Source organism: Rhea pennata, chromosome Z (assembly GCF_028389875.1).
Source record: "Rhea pennata isolate bPtePen1 chromosome Z, bPtePen1.pri, whole genome shotgun sequence".
Taxonomy (NCBI): Eukaryota; Metazoa; Chordata; class Aves; order Rheiformes; family Rheidae; genus Rhea; species Rhea pennata.
The window spans coordinates 77,006,959-77,031,573 of NC_084702.1; the positions used below are offsets into that span (position 1 = coordinate 77,006,959).

General features: G+C 43.3%; 1 protein-coding gene across 5 annotated transcripts in view; it reads left to right on the plus strand.

Annotated features, from left to right (window-relative positions):
- Window positions 1–24,615, plus strand: part of SETBP1 (SET binding protein 1) — a 362,803-nt gene that overhangs the window by 167,922 nt on the left and 170,266 nt on the right. For all 5 annotated transcript variants that reach the window (XM_062599284.1, XM_062599280.1, XM_062599283.1 and 2 more), the window contains one exon: window positions 14,685–18,150. In XM_062599284.1, coding sequence (XP_062455268.1) covers window positions 14,685–18,150 — 3,466 coding nt within the window. The remainder of the gene's footprint in view (window positions 1–14,684; window positions 18,151–24,615) is intronic.

Genomic DNA, 24,615 nt, shown 5'->3' on the forward strand with positions numbered 1-24,615 from the left:
ATCAGATTTTCTTGCTTGCCTCCAACTCTAGAATTTTCTAGGTGTGGCTTCTAACCAAAAACTTTGGTTTTGGTGGTCAGGAGCTGAAAGTACAAAGGCTTCATGATCACAGACTTTTTGGTATTGAGGTATAAGTAAATTCCCCACGAGTAGCAGACAGCATTGCTGAGCTGTAGCTTCTGTCTGAAGTGTCCATGTCTTTTCAAACTGAAGAAATACAACAAGTCTGCAAGAGAAGGAAATCTGATTATGTTGCACATGTTCTAATTTAAGTTGCTGTAGGTTGCTGGGAGTTTGAGCAGCAGAAACATTAGGTCACTTCTCGCCTGCAACTGTGTCTGTTGCTTTATGAGCAGTGTAGAGACTGGATAGCTTTTTCTGGTGCAGTTTGAGGGTTGGAGGCTGGGGATCTTCCCCACAGTCTGGAGTTTCATTCTTTGTTATGTTTTACAAAACTGATTCCAGTTGCATCTGTGATGAGGGTGGCCACTTTTGATGGAAAGTCATCATTTTAGCCAGTTGGAAGCCTTTTTCACATGCATACATACTCATATAGCAAAGCATCAGTCTGTTTGCAGTTCAAGAGTGTTAGGAGTTTTATGAGAAAATATACACTAAAACATAAATTAAAACTAAAAAATAAAAATAAACTAAATATAAACAAAAAATATAACTATACACACAAACATACACACAACTTTCCCCCCTAAAACATAAGCACTGGAACTCCCATTTGCTTTGTTGAGATGGTTTTGTTTGACACAGGATTGCCTTATACTGGTGGGGGAGACCTCATCTTACTATACTTGTCATGACAGACAGGAGATTCATTTATTTGAAATCATCTTCATCTAGATTGTAAAATGTCATGGAAACCTGCACTTGGGACCTTGGGCTTGGTAACCTTCATGAACACAGGCAAAAGTAAGGATCAGAAAACCTATATTCTTCTGCTGGCACTGACACAAGAATATGGAAAGACCTCGGGCAGATCACTGTGCCTCAGTATTTCCATTTGTAATATGCAAAATAATGATTCCTACTTCTTTCATTAAGTGCCTTGAGATTTTTTGAAGATAATCTTTAGATGACAGCAAGGTCTTTTTGCTTTGTGTGAATGATGTGATGCGTACACTCTGAGGACTACGATAGAAGTTGAAAAGAAAATGCATTTCATGAACCTCTGTTTCCCCCCTGCCACACACACATGAGCACCCTTTTTTATTCATTAAGTAGCATATTTCTAAAATATATATCCTACCTCAGCATTTCCTCATAGTGAAGGGCACACAGATCTATAGAAAGGATTGCTTATTCTGGACATCTTTTGGAGGAGATGCCACATATATGTGGCATATATGTTAATGAATGTTAATGTTAATGAAATTAAAAGCTTCATTTTAAAAACACGTTGCTGCAGAAGACTATCCACCTGCTTGTCAGTCTCCATTGGGGACAAACCTAAATGGACAAGGCAGACAGGATTTAAGTCAATTTTTGTCATACCTCATGTACCAAAGCTGTTTCTTTGTGAGCAGGGTCCTGGTTTCTCTTTAAATTATCCTTTCATTGGTAAGAGTAAGTGCTCTTTTTTGTGTGTAACATAAAGATATGTTACACATGGGGAAAGAAATGCCAGGAAGCTTTGTTTCTCTTCTCTCCTCATCACTAGAGATATTATATGTATCTGTTATTTGATACCCATGTCCACCTCGACTGTTCACTCACCTACTCCAGAAAGAAAACAAAGGCAAAAAAGAATTACTGTAATAAATCTCAGGACCTCTAATCAGGGAAAGCCCAAATTCTCAAGTATCTGTAACAAGCTGAGCAATCTGCAGCAGCAAAATTACAAGTGCTATGCACTGAACTAGAGTCTGTGGCACTTTAAAGTGCACATTTTCCAGCTTTGCCCTTTCCATAGTATTCCACGGAGGCCACCCTTCGCGACTGCTGATAAGGTCGTGTACAGGGTTGGTGATGAATCTGCACTGATTTCAAAAGGCTTTTCTCTCTGCTTGCAGAAAATATGTGTGCATGTCTCCTTGAAACAAATCCTTAAAGAGAGAATATACAGGAATATGTGGACTGTCTAGGGTATAACACAATTATATATGTGTGTATGCGTATGTATTCCCCAAAATAGCACAGAAAGAAGAAATAGTAATTAAAAAACAATAAGTAAACATTTTACCTTGGGTGATACAGATATTTTTCTCATTTGAAGAATGTTTAAAGCATTCACTGAACAGTCTCTGTGCCAGTTACCTCAAAGTATGCAATCTTTTTGTTCAGGGTTTTGAGATTTAGCTGTTACTCTTTTTTTCTTTCATTTTTTCCACCTTAAAACTGACCATTTCAGACATTCTGAACATTGAAGAATGTTTTTCTGACATTCGGATTCAGGCAGAGATCTCCAACAGTTCAAGGCGAGGAACCTCATGAGGTTCAACGAGGGCAAGGGCAGGGTCCTGCACCTAGGGAAAAATAACCCTAGGCACCAGTACAAGCTGGGGGCTGACCTGCTGGAGAGCAGCTCTGCAGAGAAGGACCTGGGAGTGCTGGTGGATGACAGGTTGACCATGAGCCAGTAAGGTGCCCTTGTGGCCAAGAAGGCCAATGGTCTCCTGGGGTGCATTGGGAAGAGTGTTGCCAGAAGGTCGAGGGAGGTGATCCTGCCCCTCTACTCAGCCCTGGGGAGGCCTCATCTCGAGTCCTGTGTCCAGTTCTGGGCTCCCCAGTACAAGAGAGACATGGAGCTACTGGAGAGAGTCCAGCGTAGGGCCACAAAGATGATCAGAGGGCTGGAGCACCTGCCCTGTGAGGAACGGCTGCGAGAGCTGGGCCCATTTAGCCTGGGGAAGAGCAGACTGAGGGGGGATCTGATCAATGTGTACAAGTACCTGAAGGGAGGGTGTCAAGGGGACGGGGACAAACTCTTTTCAGTTGTCCCGTGTGACAGGACAAGAGGCAATGGGCAGAAATTGAAGCACAGGCAGTTCTGCCTGACCGTGAGGGGGAATTTCTTCCCTGTGAGAGTGACGGAGCCCTGGACCAGGTTGCCCAGAGAGGTTGTGGAGTCTCCTTCTCTGGAGATGTTCAAGGCCCGCCTGGGTGCAACCCTGTCTACCATGCTGTAGGTGAGCCTGCTGAGCAGGGGGGTTGGACTAGATGATCTCCAGAGGTCCCTTCCAACCTTACTGATTCTATGATTATATGATTATATTTGGGCTCTTGTCTTGAACTTGTGATGCAGCAAACGGAACAGCAGAGAAATTCAGAGCAGAAAAGGACCAAATCAATACCTTCTTTAAGATTTGAAAAAGAAATAAAGCAGCAGCCAATGGCTAAAACTGGTCCCAACATTCTGCATGTCTTCAGCTGCAGGATGTTCTGATTTTTGTTCTGTTCTACAGATGTCTGCAAGATCTAGCTGGAGATCAGGTGTGTTAGCCCGTGCCCCCTCATAAAGTTCAGAGCCAAAGCTCGGTTAATCCCTGATTGGTGAGGAGAGAGTCATTCTAAAGGAACACTGCGCGCGCACACACCTATATGTATATATGTGTGTGTATATCTCGCTCAGTTTACTTGTGCTTGCATTTGGCTTGTGCAGAAGAATTGCTGCAGGCATCACCATAGCTTTACTTGGGCCATGTTGGTACCTGGGAGCATTCCCTAACGGGTTTTTTTTTTTTTTTTTTTGCCTTTGCTCACTCTTGCAGAGCAGCATGTGGTCCAAAGCAGCCCTTCCTGAGTCCGGGGGAAATACATCTTGCTGGGCTCACCTAGGCATCCTTACCCGTCTAGATCAGCTCTGCCGTTCCAGTGGGACACACCGTTTTACAGCAGTGGGGAATAAGGAATGAATTGTTAAAAAATGAAAAATACTCTACTTTGGTATCAAGGGCGAGGAAGATTTGTTGGAATTAATCCAGAAATGAGGTGTGTCTAGGGATGGAAACTGATTCCAGGGGAAGAAAGAAGAGGTTCTGAACAGCGAGATTTATTACGCTGGGATATAGCCTCCCAAAGGAAGGGGTTGAAGACACATACATTTCTGGAATTGCTTAACACTAGGTTGGACAAAACACTGGAGAATATAGAGAGGATATATAGTCACAGATTTTTAAAGCTAGAAAGAGCCGTTGTGATCACTTAGTCAAACCTCCTGCATAACTCATACCAGGGGACTTGCCTATATGTATTCCTGTTACAAGTCCAATAGCTGTCGTGCACTAATGCACATGTGTTAGAAAAACACCCAGACTTGATTTAAAAGACGCTTCCAGTAATAAAGAATCCATTGCCATGATAAACTGTTTTCGTGATTAATTATATTCTCTATTAAAAATGTGGCCTATGTTTCCTATCTCAGCTTTCCTAGCTTTGGCTTCAAATCAGGAAATTTTCTTTTATCTGTCTGCTAGACTGAAAGACCTTCTGTGCAAATCTTGCCCCGGTGTAGGCAGTTTTAGTTCCTTTGATATATATCTTAGATGCTTAAACAGCTCTTTCACCTGTGCTTTAGCTGATCTCCCTCTATGTCCTCCAGTACCCCTTGGAAATACTCACATTCTGCCAACTACGTCATGCTAATCCTTCAGAGTAAGTTGCATTTTGAAAAAAAAAGAGGCATAACCTTGCTCCCTCAACAGTGGACACGTGAACTTTCACGTCTGAAATGCATACTACCTGCCTCTGATTTAACCTGCATGCCAAGCTGCTTGGACAGGGGGTTGCATCTTCGGTGTCAGTGTTTTCATAGAGTTACTCAGCTCAAGCACATAGTCAGCACTTAAGAGGAAGTAATAACAGCAGTGCGACTGTTTCTGCTTCGTCAACATGTGTAGAGCGAAGAAATGTATTTAGGTGATTTAATAGAGGAAGAGCAATTAAAAGGGCAATGCTCTGAAGTGCTGGCAGTACCTTACCATCATTCCGCCTAGTGCCGAAGGCTCCACTCCTAAGGGGAGCGTGTGGGTAGACATCATTGAAATTCAGCATAGGTTGAAGAAACAGAAGGGTTTCTCCGGTCCAGATCTTTTGAATGGGATAAGCCAAGTCCCTACCCAGAAGAGATCTGAACTTTGCTGTTCTGAATGCTAAGCCCAGGTCTGAATTTGTATTAAAAAAGACTTTCCAAGCACTTACTCAGCCTCACAGATGAAGGCTGGAGACTAAATAAAGTGAATTTTATCCATCATTTCTTAGATGAATTGGTAGAGAAATTTGGGAGGCCATTTAAGCACAAAACCATGCTTGGGGTGCCTTGTTGTCCTCCTTCCTAGACCTCTGTCCTCTGCCCTCTCTTTATCTGGGTTGTACCAGTGTCAGTTTATATGTGTAGAACCCAAGCCCAACCTTGGTCAGGGCATTTAAGTAATGCTGTGCTATACCTTAATAAAACTATAATTTGCCTGGTGCTGTTTTGAAAAAGGCTGAGAAAGTCTTGAAAGTATAAAATCAAGGGACAATTAAATGTTGAGTTCAGCTCCCAAATGGATTTCCGCTGGAGATTCACACTTAATAAAATCTAGAAAATTGCATTTTATTTTGGTACATAAATACTGGCAGTGGGGCACTGTGGCATTTAGAAGGGAGAATCGCTCCACCAGAAAACTCACTTCAGCAAAATGATGCAGTCCAGTTGAGCCCCTTTTATGATCTGAGAAATGACTGTTTTTATAGCACACTAAATAAAACCTGCTATTCGAGCTGGAGGTTTATTAGTAAAGATGATTTTGCCATAGCTGGGGAGGGAGAGGAGGAAGGAGAGATGAGGGATGAGCATCAAAGCAGAGACACATGACAGTCATTGCCCAGCAAAGCCCCAAGAAAGCAATGTCGCCTGTAATCACCCCACCTGGCATCGCCACAGAAGTATTTTCTGTTGTGATTTCTTTTTTCTTGTTTCTCCAAAGGCTTATTGTTGCCTGGTCAAATTTTCTGCAATGGGAAGGCATTTGCTATGGGCACAGTGGAGGAGCTGGCAAGAGCTAGACTAAAGCAGATGGTTTTGTTGTGGGGACACTACATCTAGCCCAGAAGCAGAGACTTCAGCCACACTTCAGATGTATTTAATGTATGCAGCAAAAGTTCTCCAGAAATTACCCTGCGCAGTTGCTAGGGAGAGGGAAGAGGAATCATTTTTTCTTATCTAACAGCAGTGGTGAAAATGGGCATAGGTTATACGTGATGGAAAAGTGAGAGGACAAAGCTTCTGAAACTCTACCACTCCTGTAGCCATCTGCAAATCAGATGGGTTTCACTGTGTGCCTGCTTAGACCACTAGGAATGCCTGCAAGAAATGCAAGGGGGGGCAAGTGTTTCTATCTCCTTTAATCAGAAGATAAGGATTTTACTGGTGAAAGACAAGGGTGAATTCCACTCTGAGAGTCTGATCTGGGACCAGCTTTTTTCGAAGCCTCCAGCACATGTGCCATCTCCTTCTGGTACATACCACACCATTTGCTGTCTTTGCCTAACCTCTTCCATCTGTCATGGGGAAGAAGTGCTGTGATGTAGGGGGAGGGAAGGAAAGAAAAAAAGGAATACGGTGGCAGGAAAGGCGATTCTGGCTAAATATAACTCTTGGTGGTTTAGGCAAACTGTCCACTTTTACATTTTTATTGAGAACAGGAAGAGTGAAGTCAAATTATGGCAAAACTGGGACCGTGCAGGTTGTCCCAGTGCAGCTTTGGGGACGCTTGTCAATCCTACAATAGAGCACACTGTTCACATACTGTGTTCTTCAATATAAGTAACCCTAGCCACCTTATATCTTTATGATGAGCCTCACCTCTGTCACCTTGTTCTCCCGGGCAGAGAGTGACGGTCTCATTCTGATCTACCTCACAGTGGTCTACCCAGTGGTCTTCCTCTGGTCTACCCAGACTCAGCAGAGCTAAAAATTTGTGCTTCTGACCTATTTAGGCAGATTTTCCAAAAGGAGTGAGGCTCCTCCATTCGCTGCAGATCGCTGAAGTTCACCTCTTCAGCCTGAATTTGCTTAAAGTCACAGGTGACACTAAATTTTTGGTGCAGGACTCAGCTCTTAGTGCAGGGAGGTGAGAGGATGCTCCTTTCTTCCAGCATTATTTGATCTCTACCATGAGTTTTCATGATCCAAATGCACCAAACAGATATTCTGGCAGATTTCTGGACGTTTTGCTCGTGTGGTAGCACATGCAATACTTCATGTTAGACCTTAGCTACAATCAGGATGCTTTGAAAGAATTAATCTGGCGGTCAGTAACTGCTAAATGAAGTGCATGCTAAAAGAATGATGAGCTAACTGACTGGAGCTTGCAGCTTTTATGAGCTTCTCTAAATGCCTGTTTTCAGGTGAATTCAGCATCTCCTTGACATTTAAGGACTCAATTTATAATCAAATTATTTAACTCTAGTGGAAAGAATCACTGGCCTCGATGGAAAAGCCATTTGTAACTCCCCCACCCCTTGAAAGAAAAAGTATTCAGGGTAAAACTGCAATTTCTATAATAAATGAAGGATAAAAGAAACCTTTCAATGCAAATTAAGCACTGCAGGCTTTTAAAAATATCATACAAACTTATGGAGCACAGCTGCTCATCCTTGTTTCCAATTTAGTAATCTGAGAAGTGCTCAAGCATTAATGCTCTGGACAACAGCACAAAGCTTTAGGAAAGAAGGTGGCATGTTACGGCTTGTGTTTCCGCAGGGCCGGCAGGCCCCAGTCTGTGCTGGCATCCTTCCGCTGTTTGATTTGGGCCAAGTCACCGTCCAAAAACATGTTGCTCTCAAAACCTTGAAATCTGCAGAGCAAAGTTGGAAGACAGGATGGGATAGAGCTCCGATGCCGTCATTGCAGATCAGGAAGAGCAGGTTGAGCTCCAGTGCTTCCCACGGGACCGTGCTCTGTAGCGACGCAAGGACATTTAATGTATGAATAACGAAGCCGCTGCTGCTTTTAAAATCTTCAGCGAGCAGCAGCAAGACTCTGGGACGAACGAAAGCGCCCAAATTGGCGAGACGTTTTGCTCCGCGAGCCCAGGCCACGCGGACATAGCGTCGGATTAAAACGCTCGCTTGGGAATCTTTACGCTGGCCGGAGGCCAGACGGGGACCGAACCAGGGTTATCTTGCCAGATGAATGGAGCAAAATTGTGTTAGTCCCATTGTACTCCACCTTAGCTGGTGCCTAATTGTTCCCTCCCAGCTGCCTAAACCGATCTGGCAAACTGTGTTATGCTTAAACACGATATTTAAGCTGCATTGTTATGTCAGTGGTGATGGGCTCTTTGTTGGAGATGACAGAAAAATCCCATTGTTTAGAGTTTTCCCAGACTCAGTGCTTAATACAAAGCCCTGAGAAGAGCCAGGGTTGTTTAAACATTCGATAAAGAAAATATGTGCCGAGATGGGCCTATCCCCGCTGGTAAAGGAGCGGAGCAGCTCCCAGCTCCAAACTAGACTCCTGCCTTTGTGAATTCTCCATGCTGTTGCAGTTTGCTCAGATAAAATCCTGGATCCCTGCATTTGGAAAACAGAAGTTTCTGAAATCCAGCAGAAGATTGAATAGCATGTAAATCATCCAATTTAAATCCTGTAGCGAAATTAATTTGGAATAACTGTGGAATTTGTGAGCTACTTAGCCAGTCATGATGCCTTACCAGGAATGCATGAAAAAATAAAATTTGCAGCCACATGAGCATCTTTGGACCCTTCTGTATTCTTTATCCCTTGCTACATCTTTTCCTTAAGGATAACTGCTTTAGGTAGTTATCCTCAAAACAATTACTATGCAAAATGCAAAACCCCCTGCAAAATCACTTGTTTCGTTGATGCTCTTACTGTTTTTCTTGATCGTACCCACACCATGAATAGTGATGTGCCTGTGGTGCGGCAGGAAGTAACGAGCCCAACGTTTCCACGAAACTTCAGCATCTCTTTGCTGATGTTATTATGCAAGGGAAGGCAGAGCTACGTATCAATGGGAGCGTAAATCTGGAAGGACACCCAGCAGCTTCAGCGAAGATCCTCCTGATTTACGCAGGTTTACACGCGAGTGTGCGATGTTTGTGTTTGGTGAATGGGCACAAACAGGCGATGCTTTGCTTTTAATTATCCCACTCCCACCCCATGCTGCGTCATGCTCTTGAGTAGTCACCCTGCAGCTTTCTGTTAATTCCTGCCTCTATTCCAGTTCCCAGGGAACAATCTAAGCTCCTAGGAAGGCAGTGTTGCTTGGGCTTTCTGCAGCTGAAGGCTTAGGGATTGGAGAAGGAAGGAGCTCCAAGAACAAAAAATTTTGACAAAACCGTTCTGGAAATTCCCCCTTCTTTGAGATGATAACCATGAATTTCATGTTAGTGCCTAGTGACGTGGGTTTTTTTATAGTATTTTAATTGGAATTAAAGCCCCTGCATTGGTTTTCCACTAGCTTTAGTAGGGTCTCTCACAAGATGCTACTTGCCATCCCAGCAAGTGCCATACACCAGTACATGTTCCCTTCTTGCTGGTCAGAGCTACAGAGGAGCTAACAGGCTTCCTGAAACCATTACAGCCTTCTGCTATTGGGGACTGGTCTGACTGGATCAAACAATCCTTCCTACAAACGAACCACATCTCATTTCATTAACCGATCAGCCCTGCAAGTCAGCAAGCCAGAGTTAGGTTCCACTCAACTTGGAGTCTCTTCTGCTCGGTATCTTTTATTTGCCGAGTAATGCAGGTTCAGTGCACTCTCCAAACTACATGAAATACCTCCAACCTCTAGCTCTGATTATGGGCTTCAAGTGAGCGATTTTCTGCTGTCCCATTGGGACACAAGAGGAAATGCTCAGTTTCAATTTTGAGCAAAAGCGTGTTCTGAGCCAGGTTTATTTATTCATGTGTTGGAGCTGGAAATCTCAGTTTTCTCTTCCTCTCAAAGGGTTTTCTTCTCCAGTAACACGTTTTCATGCATGTCTAGGAAGCATAGACTGAAGAGAAAGCTTTTGAAGAGGAACAAATTACCTGGAGTTTTTCCAGTTTTTAGGAGCTCCACTTGAAGCACTGAAGCAGAATCTGAATTTTTGGAAGTCAGGTGCCCATTGCATTTTCCACTTAACCTCGTTGGACCCAGATCTATTCATTCTCTCCTGAAAACCTCAGTCTGACCTTTTGCTAAGCACTAGACACTCATTTTCAGCACTATCCAGTGCGCTTTTGAGTATAAGCCTAAGTTAATGCAGGTAATGCAGTTAATTCAGGTATGAATTCAGCTCGGCCTTTGCTCTGAGCTGGGTTGATGGAAGGAGGGTCCGGTGTGCACGCAGTATCAGCTTCCAGCCAAACCAGGCTAAGCAGAGCAAACGTCTGCATATGTCCAAGCAGTCGCAGCCTCAGCCCATTAATTTCTGATGAGATGTCGGTCCTGACTGCCAAAATTACTACCAAAAATGAGTTAGAAGCTCCAGCACTGCGTTAGAGGTTCTGCATGATGTTTTGCTGCGATTTGTTCTCGCTGGAGGAGCAGAGGTCTCTCCTTCCTTGGAAATACACAGAGGTGGCCCTGAGATAAAAGCAAACACTTCCCAAGACTCTGATTCTAAGCGATGTTATTCATTTAGGAAAGCCTTTCCCCTTTTCCTTTCTTTTTTTTCTTCCTTTTTTTTTTTATTTCCAGCCTATGAAGATGATAACAAAGGATGGTATGTCCCCAGAGCACGCTCTGATGTGTCACTGTGGATGCCAATCCCCACAGACACTCCCAGTGTTATTAATTTTTAAAACAAACTTGCTGATTGAGGTTCTGACTGCCTTTAAATTGTCTCTACAAGGAGACTGTGTACTAATTAACCCACAGAAACAATCAATGATGTACCTTTTTCAAGTTTCAGGGTGATTAGAATATGAAAATGAAGAGCACAATGGTGCAGATGTTTTAAAATCACAGCAGACAGCAATTAGTGACATGGGAACCAGCTGCTTATCTCTCCAGATAAAGCCTCTTAATAGGGAATTACACTTGAGGAGTCATTACACAGATGGATCTGCGAATGATTTAAAGAGGGGGCGTTGTAGTATTAACTTTGATTTGCAAGCCAGATTCTTGATGAGCTGTATGTATGTTACCTCTGGAAGAAGGTGCATTTGGAGCAGGAGTGTACCGTACTCTGTAAACAAGGAGATTTTTGTCAGGTGTTGGGCTTCTGTGTGTGTATTTTGTTAATTATTTTTTTTATAGACATGAGCTTTTGGGATTTTTTTTTTCAACTTAGTCCTTGATTTTTGTCTATTTGTTTGCTGATACCCCCTCCCATTTTTTGCTTTGGGACTAGAAGCAGCATGTGGATGTGGAGCAACACTCAGGCAAGGGAACAGTGAGGCAGGGTGCAATATTTTACATGAAAAGTGTCCCTATGGGCAATATTCTGCCAGGGGGTGCTGCTTTCAGAGAAAGGTGCTGCTCATCATGGGGCAGACACAGTCTCATTCTCCCTTTTGTGAGGGCTGCATGCTGGAATAAAATTGGAATGAGGAATAAGCACATCTGCATTTGTGCAGGTCTACAAAGGCAGGTGCAACCCTGTTTGCTACCTCCTCTACTCTCCAGCTGATGCACTTCAGTAGCCAGATGGTGGGACATATCCTACTCATAGGTCTATCCAGCACTACCAAACCTAAGGGCTAGTGCTCAGGCTTTTCTTATTGTTGTAATGGCTTTAATGTTGAGAAGATTCAAACTTTATTTTTGAAGTCTTTCCCTGTGCTAGCTCATGTTGTTCAGACTTCTTTGCAGTTGCAAGAACTCTTACCTTCCTCCTATTTTTCAAAGGAATTATGGGATTATTACCCAATAAGCATGTCTAGTAAACTGAATGTCAAGAGAAATATTGACCAAGTTTTGTAAGGTGTGATAAAATTGTGCAGTATAAGTTAGACATCTAAATTTCCCCCCAAAATGAAGAAAGGGGCAGATTCCTGGCCCAGAATAGCTAGTTGCAGAAGAAAATCCCATGCAATGAAAGGGCAAGCTATTTTTAGGGTCTCATAAAATAATTACAGGTAAGTCCTTCCATTGTCACCCTGAGCAGGCTTTTCAGGAAAATCTCAGATGTGCTGGGATAGGAGCTCTGTGCAAGTCAACAGTCCGTTGCCCAGAGCTGCAGCATGTTAAGTAATTAATTTCCATGAAAGGCATCAAGGTGCAGCAATCGATGGGGTTCAGAAGAGCTTGGTGAGCTCAAGTAAGGGCTTAGGCTGGGTTTGTGGGGGGGTTTTAAGCTCTTGCCCATCCTGCTTCAGGCCAGCCCTCATTCTTGGTCTTGGTGCCTTTGGCACTGCTCTCCCAGGTTGGCACCATGGATAACCCAGGTTGGCACCATGGATAACACAGGCTCATCTTTCTCATGGATTATGAGATAGACCTTGTGGTGGCCTGCAGCACATCATCACCTTATAGCACATGGGTCAAAGAAATGAGGCTGGAGGAGCTAAGCGACATAGCAGCATTCATCTCCACCATGTAGCTGGCCTCTCTGCTGTAAACCTCTATTAACTGTCTTTAAATATAGATCGGAGATTACTGCTGCTTTTAAACTAGAGCAATGTGCATGTGGCAGAGGTGGAGGGATCAGGGTGTTGCCAGCATGTGATGTTTTCCCTCACTGCTGGGACCTTCTCTGTTTTCAAAAGAGATTTTTTAGGTCATTTAGTTTTACAACTCGGCGTTTGGGAAGGAAGTTGAGTGTAAAGAGTTGCTGGGATTACAGATCCCTGCAGAAGCAAGCTGGCCCTGTGTCTGTGCAGGACCAGTAGAGTTCTCAGCCTAAAATTTCCAAGGTTTTAAAGTCAGAAATCGTGGTGCTTTTGGGAAGATGATATTTCATTAAAAAAAAAATAATTAAAAAAAAAAAAAAAACTTTAGCATCAGTGCTGTTGATCTCACTTTGCCTCCCTTTCTATATCCAAAGGGACTGGATATAGAAAGGATGGACTATGGTTCCCCCCCCCCAAATGTTTTGCATTCTGGGGTATGGGGGGGATGTCAGCTCCGTTCCCACTCAGGCCCCATTTGCTGAACCCGTGGCAGTGAAGCAGCCCATGAACAAGGTGGTAGCGGGGCACCATCCCTACCGCATGCTCGGCTCAATGGGTCCAGTGTGGGAGGTCACTGCTGGAAAGAGGAACTGGTTCATTCCCCAATGTCTGTTTATGCTTTTGGCTCTTTTCTCAGGCTGGAGGGGGGGGGGGGGGAAGGGGTGTCACAAGCCTGTGACATCTGCAGTCCTACCACAGCTGCATGCTTTCATTTTTCTCACTCCACAATTCCTGGAAATCTCTGCTTTCCCTGAGTATGGCTGGTCCATATGCACGACAGCTGAACTATCCACGGGATTTAAGAGTCCCTGGTTGCTCCTCAGACAATGGACCAGAACAGCTTCCTCCTTACTGTGTATTCCAAAAAGGCCACATGCCTGGTTTTATATCCACACTAAGGATGGATCATCATCAAGTTTGCCAAAAACACGCCTATTTACTGGTCTCTGAATAATACACTGAGGGCTTGGGGCTGCTTAGCACCTTTCAAATTCCTCTGAAGTTGCTCAGATGCAGAGATGCCTTGTTTCCCAGAAAACCAGAGCTCAAAAGCCTTGTTCTTTTCTTGGTTGCACATTTATTTTGAGGATCTCATCATTTATTTGGTATTCAGAATGGTGTAATTACAATCACAGTTTGTGGAGAATAGTTGTTTGTGATACTATGTGTATGAAATAAAGTTCACAGTTTGATCCATTTAAAAAAAAAGAGAGAGAGAAAGAAAAGGAAAAAAAAAGTATAACAGGAAACAAATAGTTAGAGGTCAGTAGTTAGTAAAAGTAAAATGGATTTGTTCTGTTTTAAGAAAATTCTTGAAAGGTTACAGCATAATTTCTTCACCTGAAGGAGGCCTACCAAGAAAAAGTACTTTTTTTTTGCTCTGCAATAGTCTTCAGCGTAATTTTTCCTGTACTGTAACTCCTGTGGTTTGAAAGGCTGCTGTTAGATTAGAAATAGTATTGGAAATATCTCTTACGAACATTGCAAATAGCAGATTATTAAAATGGGAAGAGAGCAGCGCAAGTCTTGAGCCTGCCAGGTTTGCCTTACAGACTTGACACTATGCATATGATTTTCAGACTGACTTTGCAGGGATGACTCCTATGTGGGAATTTAAGCAAGTAAATATTTGTGGCTTTGGGCTTTGTAGGTAAATGAACCTTACGTTTCCTGTTGTTTGTAATCGCTTCCTAGATAAGTTTACATTTCTGTTTACAACAATGAGCGTAATCCTTCCATTTTTGAGCTGCCCAATATGTCAAGTTCTGTGAGGGATAATTTTTAAGAAAAAAGGGATTCTCACCAGGAGGCTGGGTTGCACCATTCATCCTTTGAAAGGCGTATTTTAATAGTGTTTTAATTAAAAATTAATAGAATATGTTTCCGTAGCAATTTAGCATTTATGGAAATATTTTCATTGTTTTAGAATGGGAAAACAAAACTTGTTTACAATGCATAAATCCAAACACAAATTTGAATCAAGTGTAGGAAGCCTTTATAAGGCTCCTAACCCTTAAGAAGACATTGCTTAAGAAGAGTTGTCATAGAGCTATAACTAGTGGTTATGATTTGACCAATAAACTAACTTTTCCCTTTTTTCATTTTCTCCTCCCTTTCAGGTTTATGACAGGCCACAAAAACATTCTGCTCTGCACTATGATCCAGGCCTCCAACCGGACTTCACCGGTGACACCTTAAAATCAAAGCACCAGCAGAAAAGTAGCAATCAGCACCATCTTGACTGGTCTGCAAGCTCTGATACTGGATCCACTTCTCAAAGTTGTTTCATCAATACAGAATGCAGTCGAGAAGCTGTTAGTGCCACCAAGGTCCCTGCTCCAGAGCCAGTAGTCTCTTTCAGCAAGTCTCAAGCAAAGAAGTCCTGTGCTGGAAGCACATGGGGGCAGCTATCGGTCAGTAGTAAAGAGCTTGCCATTTGCAGTGCAGTCCCGTCACCCAACAACATCAGCGCGGCTGCCCAGCCTGGCAGTGCTTCCGAGTGCAATGGGCTTTTGCCTCTCGTCGATCCGGAGGGAGGCATGCAGCTGGAGGCCCCCGATCAGCCCACGGCAACTACAAAGAAGAAGTCCAGCAAAAAAGACTTGATAAGTCAAACCATCCAAACCACAGACATTGAATGGGTGAAGAGTGCTCAGAAAGCATTTGACAGCAAAAGCCATGACAGCATGGACGGGAAGAAGGAGTCTTACTCAATGGATGGTGTGTTAGACGCATCACCCGCGAAGCAGAATCCCAGTTCTGCTAGCAGTTCTGAAAGTGACACCAGTCACGTACGAATCACTATCCCAATAAAGTCTCCAACAACAGATACATCTGGCCACAAAAGGAAAAAAAGGCAATCTACAAAATCTTCCATAGAGAAAACTATCCAGGAGAAAAGCCTGTCTTCTGGACTTCCTTTGAGCAGTGAAGTAGCAAACAGGACTAGCTCGCAATCAGAGGGGAGTAAAAAAGATCTTCGAGCCACAAAACCAGGGAAAGTGACTGAAAATGAGTCCCCTTTAGTAGCTATTGAAAGCAGTGTGCTCACTGACAAAGCTTCCCCCAACAGTGCCACTAGGCTCAGAAAATCCGTAGCTGTGACATCCACACTCCTACCTACCGATCTTCCCACGGCTAGCAAATTGTCTGAGGTCCAGCACCCTAAACTTGCAGCTAAGCGGAGATGGACCTGCAGCAAACCTAAATCTATCCTTCGGGAGGCCTCCATGGCAACATCTGAGAAGCTGATGGTGGAGCCTCCTTCAGCCTATCCCATCACACCATCCAGCCCTCTGTATACCAATACAGACAGTCTTACTGTGATCACACCTGTCAAGAAAAAAAGAGGACGACCAAAGAAACAGCCTTTGCTCACTGTTGAAACCATTCATGAGGGAACCTCTACCAGCCCAGTGAGTCCAATCAATCGTGAATTTCCAGGAACAAAGAAAAGGAAGAGGAGACGGAATCTGGCCAAGTTGGCCCAGATGGTCCCAGGAGAGGACAAGTCCATCAGTGAACTCAAGTTTCACAAAAAGGTTGGGAAACTTGGGGTCTTGGATAAGAAGACCATCAAGACCATTAATAAAATGAAGACCCTCAAGAGGAAGAATATTCTCAATCAGATCTTGTCCTCCTGCTCCAGCAACATAGCTCTAAAAGCAAAAGTTCAGCCACCGTCTAGTGCGGGGCCAACAACCATTGATGCCAGACTAGGGAAGCAGATCAATGTCAGCAAGAGGGGGACTATCTACATTGGCAAAAAACGGGGCAGGAAGCCCAGAGCAGAGCTGCAGCCTCAGCCAGAAGAACCTAAGACAGCCATCAAGCACTCAAGGCCTGTTTCCAGCCAGCCAGAAAACCCAGCAGTGCCTTCCAACCTGCAGTCACTTGTGGCATCGTCACCAGCAGCTATTCATCCGCTTTCGACACAGTTAGTGGGGACTAATGGCAACCTTAGTCCTGCAAGCACTGAAATGAATTTTTCAGAGTTAAAAACTATGCCAAATCTTCAACCTATCAGTGCTCTTCCTACAAAAACCCAGAAAGGAATGCACAGTGGAACTTGGAAGCTGTCTCCACCCAGGTTAATGGCTAATTCACCTTCCCACCTCTGTGAAATAGGTTCTCTGAAAGAAGTTACGCTGTCGCCAGTGAGTGAGTCTCACAGTGAGGAAACCATACCAAGCGACAGTGGGATAGGTACAGATAACAACAGCACTTCTGACCAAGCCGAAAAGAGCTCAGAATCCCGCCGGAGATACTCCTTTGATTTCTGCACCCTGGACAATCCAGAGGCAATGCCATCTGACACCAGCACAAAGAACAGGCATGGTCACCGGCAGAAACATCTCATTGTAGATAACTTTCTCTCTCATGAGAGCATTAAAAAGCCAAAGCACAAGAGGAAAAGGAAAAGCCTGCAGAACAGAGATGACCTCCAGTTTCTGGCAGACCTTGAGGAACTAATCAATAAGTTTCAAGTGTTCAGGATTTCACATAGAAGTTACACATTTTATCATGAAAATCCATATCCCAGCATCTTCAGGATTAATTTTGATCACTACTACCCTGTGCCATATATTCAGTATGACCCATTGCTCTATCTTCGCAGGACCTCTGACATGAAGTCTAAGAAGAAGCGTGGTAGACCTGCCAAAACCAATGACACCATGACAAAGGTGCCTTTTTTACAAGGGTTCGGTTACCCTATTCCCAGTGGGAGTTACTATGCACCCTATGGAATGCCTTACACATCAATGCCTATGATGAATCTTGGTTACTATGGTCAGTATCCAGCTCCTTTGTACCTGTCTCACACGCTCGGAGCGGCTTCCCCATTTATGAGACCTACCGTGCCCCCGCCCCAGTTCCATGCAAGCTCTCATATGAAGATGTCCACCACTGCCAAGCATAAAGCGAAACACGGAGTGCACCTGCAAACACCTGTGGGAATGGGCCTTGGAGACATGCAGTCCTCTCTGGCTCCTCCAAAGGTTGGAGGGACAAGCCTTTCAAGTGGCCGACTTCACAAAAGGAAACACAAGCATAAGCACAAGCATAAGGACGAGCGGATATTGGGGACACATGAAGATCTGAGTGGTCTCTTTGCTAGCAAGTCCACTGGCTTCTCCAGCCATGCGATCAATGAAAGGATAAGTGGCTCAGATAAAGACCTCTCCCTGCTCAATGAGAAAAGCAAGCATAAGGAGAAACAGAAGCACCAGCATTGTGAAACCGGACACAAAGGCTCAAAGAGTAGCTTTGAAGTGGATACGCTGTCTACGCTATCACTTTCTGATGCCCAGCAGTGGACACAGAGTAAAGATAAAGGTGACTCAAGCAGTGATCCCATTGACTCTTGCACAAAGAGATACTCTGGTAATACGGAGAGTAATGCAAGGTCAGAGTCCCTGGACATGTTTGGTGAAATGAATTCCTCAAGCGACAAGCGGGACAATGATGCAAGTGGGAGTAAACGAAGAAGCTTTGAAGGGTTTGGAACTTACAGGGAAAAGGACGTTCAGCCCTTCAGGACGAATAGGAAGGATAGAAGTACTTACGATTCTTCAGCCACTTCAGGTAGACTCCTATTTATTCTATTTTGTTTTACTGTTTTTTGTTTGTTTAACATTGAACAAAGAGGGACCTGATGTTTTCAGCAGCTGTGTTTCTGCGTCATTAACTTTGGCCTTAAATACTAGACTCCCATTTTCCATCCAAGCTTTGGGGAGACTGGTGAGAAAGTTGACTACACGTTAAGCCTAAACTATCAAAAGGCTTTGAGTTGTTACACAGCTTTTTTTATAAATATTTTTCCTGCCTTTTCCCATTTATCCTAGCTTGTGACACTTCCTCCAATAATATCTGCATTGCATTCTGCAACAGAAGCAATTTTCATGCCTGTTGCCAAAGCAAACATCCCTCTTACTGGAACTGAATGTCTCTGCATGGCAGTTGTTGCCCAGCCTGGGGCAGTGCAGCCACAGTACAGAGCAGAGACTCTCCTCTCTGGTCCATGAGGTGGACAAAAGCCATTTGCTGATGACCTGGGGTAGACACGTGGGAAGCTGCGGAGCTGGGTCAGTGTCCTGCGATTAGTGTGGTGTAGCACCAGTCCAGGCGGACCCATCATGGTGATGGCCACACTACATCTACAGAGAGCCTCGGTACAATCCTAGTGTAAATCTGTTGCCTCCAGTTGGCAGGGGTCATGCAGGGTAATTACCCTGAGCATTGAGCCTCCGTGGGAGGAGGCTGGTTCATGGAAACAGTAAGCCCTAGCCAATTGACTCTGAAGAGGTTTAGGACTCATAATTTGGAAATATAATCTGGGTTGACGGGGAGGGAGGAAGCTCCTTTCGGATGCTTGGGACATCTGTTCCTCTCCCATAGTCAGCGAGGGAAAGGAAAGGAATATGAATCTTGTTTGAGAGACTGAATTGTACTTTACAATGGAGAGCTGCCTTCGTGATGACGCAGAGGCAGGTGTTTTGTTACGGTATAAATGGATCTAGCTTGGGAGCAAGCCCAGAGCTCCTGCACCATGAGATATTTATCACAAAGCAGATTTCACACTCGGTTCTGGAAAAGGATGAGCTTGACCGAATCAACCTGTGGTGGATGAGATTCTCGTGCCCTAAAAAAGGGGCTTCAAAGAAGCATAATTCATAACCTCCAAAATGAAAAGGCAGAATCAACTGAGAACACAAAAAGAGCAGAGAATTTATATAACCTGCCAATGTAAGACTCTTAAGTGTTTGTTTTGTTTTGTTTTTTTGACTTGTAGCTGATTGAGATCCAAAGATTGTTCATGTTTAAGCCACCTAGACATTTCTGTTTCCTTCACTGAGATCAGGATCTGGACTATAGCAATGAGAAACAGTCTAGAATGAGAGCTTATCTCATGCAGACATATCTGTTCACATTATCATCTTGAATCAGGGCAATGGTGACAGAAGTGTGGCATACAGAACTGTTGGAAATGGACTGAATTCAGCCCCTGGTTGTATCAGGTTTGCTAATATGCTTGTCGAAGAACCAGACTTATTCTCCAAGCACTGTGCTGGCTGTTGCAGTAAGAAAGTTGTATCCTAGCAGACATGGGTTAAAAGTATTCATAACTTTTAACCAAGCTGTATCTCCAGTGTGAAGTTACTGATTTTACAGTTTGATAATAGTTAATTTGTAGTTTCTTTGCCTTCTGAACAGAACATGTTTGATAAACATATTGGATTGGAAAATAGAGGTTTAATTCGGAAATAGTAAATTGTCAGGAGAAAATTCTCAGTGCTGATGAACCCAAATGAGTTTTAGAGGGGGGAGGAGGGTGTGATCCCCACCAGGCTGCCCTTGATATAGAAGAATTTAAGGAAAAAGTCCATTACCTGTCATTTTTCCTTCAATTTATTGCCCATGACAGTAAAAATAAGACTGAGTGGTAGAACTTACAATAGGAGTTTCCTCAGATCTGCTGTTTAAACTTTAGAACTAGTTCTCATTTAAATTGCAATTATTATTTTTATTTATTTTTACTTTTCATGGTTGCCACTGCACATCATTTGCCATGACCTAATCCATCAAGTTGCAGGTTATGAACTGGATTCTTCATTGTCAAGCTATTATTTAGATAGAAGAATCAGCAGCAGCTAACTAACCAGAGCCATACCTTACACTACAAGAGGAAAAAAAAATAAAGCTAAACAGTTCCACCAAGAAAGGCCTGGAGCCAAGACTGCTCATTAAAGCCTAGGAACATCTGTCTGCTTATGACAGTCTCAGATCTCAGTGCAGCTTTTTTTTCTTTCTGCCTTTGACCTTCACTGGGATTCCCAACTGAGGTCCGTACTTGAGTCTAGCCGTAGCTATTAATTGGTTCCCACTGAGGAGGGATTAAACTTTTTCACGATAACCTTGACCTCCTTTCTCCTCATTCACCTTGCATTTCCCTAAGGTGTCTAAGCAGTGATTGACTAAGCATAAAAATAAGAGGCAACAGGAAAAAAAAAATGTATGGGAATATATAGCTCTGTCCCAGGAGGCGATTCCATAATCTGATTGTTCTTGCCATGCACTATTTGTAATCTTTTACCGTTTAAAAATAACATGACAAGAGACAAGAGGAGGCCTCCTGAATATTCAGATGGAAGCCAAAAATAGATTCGTATCACAATTTCACTGTTATCCTTACTGCATGGGCATTTTGGCATGCTCAGTAATGCCATTTGCACCTTCCTTGTGTGTTGCTGGAGATGAAATATGGAGCAAAACACCACCCACGCTGTGCAGGGATAAGTGATAAGAGAAAGAGAACCATTTAGTGTTCTCCAGCATATAGGCATTGCAGTTAGCTTCAGTGCAGTGTGCTGATGCGGGCACTGCTATGTTGTTGCTGTTTTTCTTATTATTATCCATGTTATAATAGCAGCTAGCCATTTCTGAAAAGATTTGTTTTTCCCCGTGCTATGCACAGATTGTACGTAAATGGTAAGAAATCATCCTGCCATATAGCCTTAAAGCCCCTGTATGATCTTATAGTCTAGGAAGACTAGGATGTCAAGAGAAGAGTCATCATGCTTGCTTTTTTTTTTTTCTTATTCTTTTGGCTGATGATTATACAAGCAAAGATTGCCTTACTTGCATATTGGGCATCATGGCTCAAAGATCAGCTAATAAGTACACGGGTTTCATCAGGTATAGTACAGACACCAGGCACATTAAATTCACAGGAATATAAAGTTAATCATATGCAGCTATTAGGAAGGTGGTGATCATCAGGCTGTAAATGTGGTATAGTTAGCATGACACACATTTCAAATTAATGCTTAACTTGCCTCTGAGCCCCTACACCCGTTGCACCTTCCAGGGCTAGCAGTGCTACAAGCTGAATTTCTTCTGATTTGACCTTTCGTCCTTAACTCGTCTGTGTGTTGCTGGATGCTGGCTTAACGCTGAAGGGATCAGTACCAGTTTCAGATCAAGGATAGGCATTACACAGCAAGTAGTGTTTGGCTCTTAGGGCATGAGGGGGTGAAGAGAGGCTGTGCCACGTGTGTGTACATATGTAAACCACTTTTACTAAATGCATGTCTGTATGTAGTATTTGTTTAAAGTTATTTTTTAACATCTTTATCTTAAAAGTGCCCTTGCTCGTGTTAAAAAAGCCTTACATTGGATGATTAAACCTCCTAAAGGAGAGTAGGAGGGATACTGGAACAAGGGAGGAGAAGTGACAATCAAATGAATGAACAACATTCATCTGATGTCAGTACAAACACACATATAAGTAACCATGCTCTGTTGAGTAGTGTCATTTGTCTAGATGAGATTTCTTCCTTGACAGACCCCCCCCTCCGCGGCTCAGTTTTTGCTGGAATGGGCCATTTCCACACAACACTGAATAAATCTTTGGTCGTCCTCTTTCAAAAGTCAAATGCATTATTGTGATTTAAAATAGGACTTGCTATGAGCAAAACAAACATCATGAAATATTGGTAAAGCCCTTGCAAGGTTTTCTTTTCGTTGTGTGGGGCCTTTTTTTTTTTTTTCCCCTTTCCTCTCCTGTGAGAAACAGCTTGCACGGTTCTGAATTATTATCATGAAGTCTCAATCAGCCACGCTTTTACACCAAGAAGGGATCTGTGTTTCAGTGGTGGGTAAACTTACTTTGTTCTTCTGAATGTATATAGCAGCTTTTCTAGAGCCAGACAAATAGAATTAACTAACTGCCTTATTAATCAAACCTTGCTGATTTATGTGGAATAATATTTTCCATGAATAATTTTTTTTTATAGCTCCAGAGTTGCAGAACTGGTTCATTATTCTGCAGTGAATATATTATTTCAGGAGTAGTGGAAAAATTGATCCAACACTCCTTGATGAATGTTTTCTCATTTGACCAGCTCAGAGACATGATATGAATGTCTATACTGACCAATCCTTTAATATATACTCATAGATGCACCTTTGCATACTGGAACAAGGGAGGAGATGTGGCAGCCAGGTGAACGAACAAAGTTCATCTATTATCAATACAAACAGCATGTATAAGTAACCTTGCTTTCTTGCCTAGTGGCATGTGACCCAATGGGACTTAGGTGTCTTAAGGCAGTGCGTGTATGGGTACGTGTATGTCGAACCAGAAGCAAGCTGCCCTTCCCTCTGAGGTTTGGAGACCCAGCTTCCATTTCCCTCCTCCATCATAGGTTTCTCACGTGGAAGTAGAAAAGTATCTGAACTGCAGTAAACCTCAGCGTCTGCCTGTGAAAGGGGAATAAAAGCAGTTTCCTGCCTTATGGAGCTGTGGTGAGGCCTAATAGGCAAAGGTGCAGAGTAGGAGCACTGGCAGGGCTTGAAGTGGACGTCAAGAGAGGGTCGGACACTAACTTCACTTTTTATGGATTTATGGAATAGCAGGCACCTTTCCTTCCTCCAACTCTGCCATGATTTCCATTGACACCCCAGGCTTCTAAATGGGAGGTTTTTGCCCTGCTCTCCCTGTGGTTAGTGACAGGCACCATACAGTTACAGCCTGAGTGTTTTTACTCTCTGGCTCATAAAAGCTAGAATTGAAGCTTTGCAAAATACCATTATTTGTAAATATAATTACATTCACAAAAACATCTGTCTGGGCCCCCAGGTGCTTATGAGTATGACCAAAATATTGAAACAACCTCTAAAATGCTGCTCAGGTCCACTAGGGTAATGATTCTTCTTGTTGCTTTCCACTGAATCTTCAGTGCTGGAGAGAGGAGGCTGAACTAGCTTGCCTGTTACTCCATTTTGGCTGTGGCATTTCATAGAGGAATGGGCCATTGACAAAAAATAAGAATGATGGAGAAAACAAGTTGAAGCTTTGCTTGAAAGTGTTTTGAGCAAGGTGTTGGAAATACAGGGAGTTGTGTGGTTTTCTTCTTTTTTTCCAATGCTGCTACTTTCTTACTGTGTTGTTTCCAAAACTTGCACTGACCAAGGAGAGAAGAAGCAAGAGGGAGGACAGAGTGGGAGAGGGAGCTGGAGTACTAACAGCCCAACCAATCTTTTATTTCCCCTCTGAATGACGGTATGTTTGCTGAGCTGCCTGAGGCTCAGTACAAGGTGTTTTGGACCAATGATGAATTAATCAGATTAAATGTTATGACCCTTATGCTTTTGGGGAGTGTTGCGAGCCTCCCACTACCCTGCTGAATTTCTTCCTCTCACTTTGCTCTCTGTCCAACAGTCAAGCAGTTCTTCCTTCACAACTTGGCGTCTCCGAGCTATTTATCTTCTCTCTTTCTGGCCAATGCCAGAATGTCTTGTTTGAAGTTTTTATTTAGACCACTGCTGGTTTATGGAATTGTGCAGATTCCATATTGTGTGTGCAGCAACTTCACTTTAGACACAATTGGCTTCTGCGGGGCTCTTGGCTTTAAAAGGCAATAACGACTCACGGCCTGATTCTCGTCTCAGCCTAACGTAAATCAAGATCGTCTCCACTGAAATCAGCGAGCTCAGCCTCTAAAGTCGCCGTGGAGGCAAAGAGGGGGCAAGCCAGGGAAAAGTCACATGGATGTGTCGATGCTGTATGATCAGGTTGCTTGTGGCTGTGCTCTACCTGTCCTGTGCCTCTCGCCTGCTGTTGGAAGCAGCCTCAGCTCAGGGTTTGCAGAGATTTCATTAACTTAGAGGGCACGATTAGGATTTTGACAGTGCTCAGCCTAAATACTTAAGTGACAGCTTTAAAAAGACTGAGTAGAAAGATTGTATGCAACAGTTCTGGACCACACCAAATATAAAAGCATGTCGTTTCTTGCTCAAAGGCACTGATAATCTAAGTACAAGGCAAGAGATCTGTTCAGATGTATGGAGGAGGTAAAACATGGAAGGAAAGGGTGTATCTTCACTATGAACCTGCCTGTCACTATAACTTAAAGCTGGGCATAGTTAGAGCTGAGCTTGAGATATTTGCTGGTAAGTTGGATCATAATATCCTCAGGGTGACACCCATCTCCTCCAGCCAAAATTCCTAAGTGAGAGTTTGGATCTGTGACTTCTAGAATATATTCT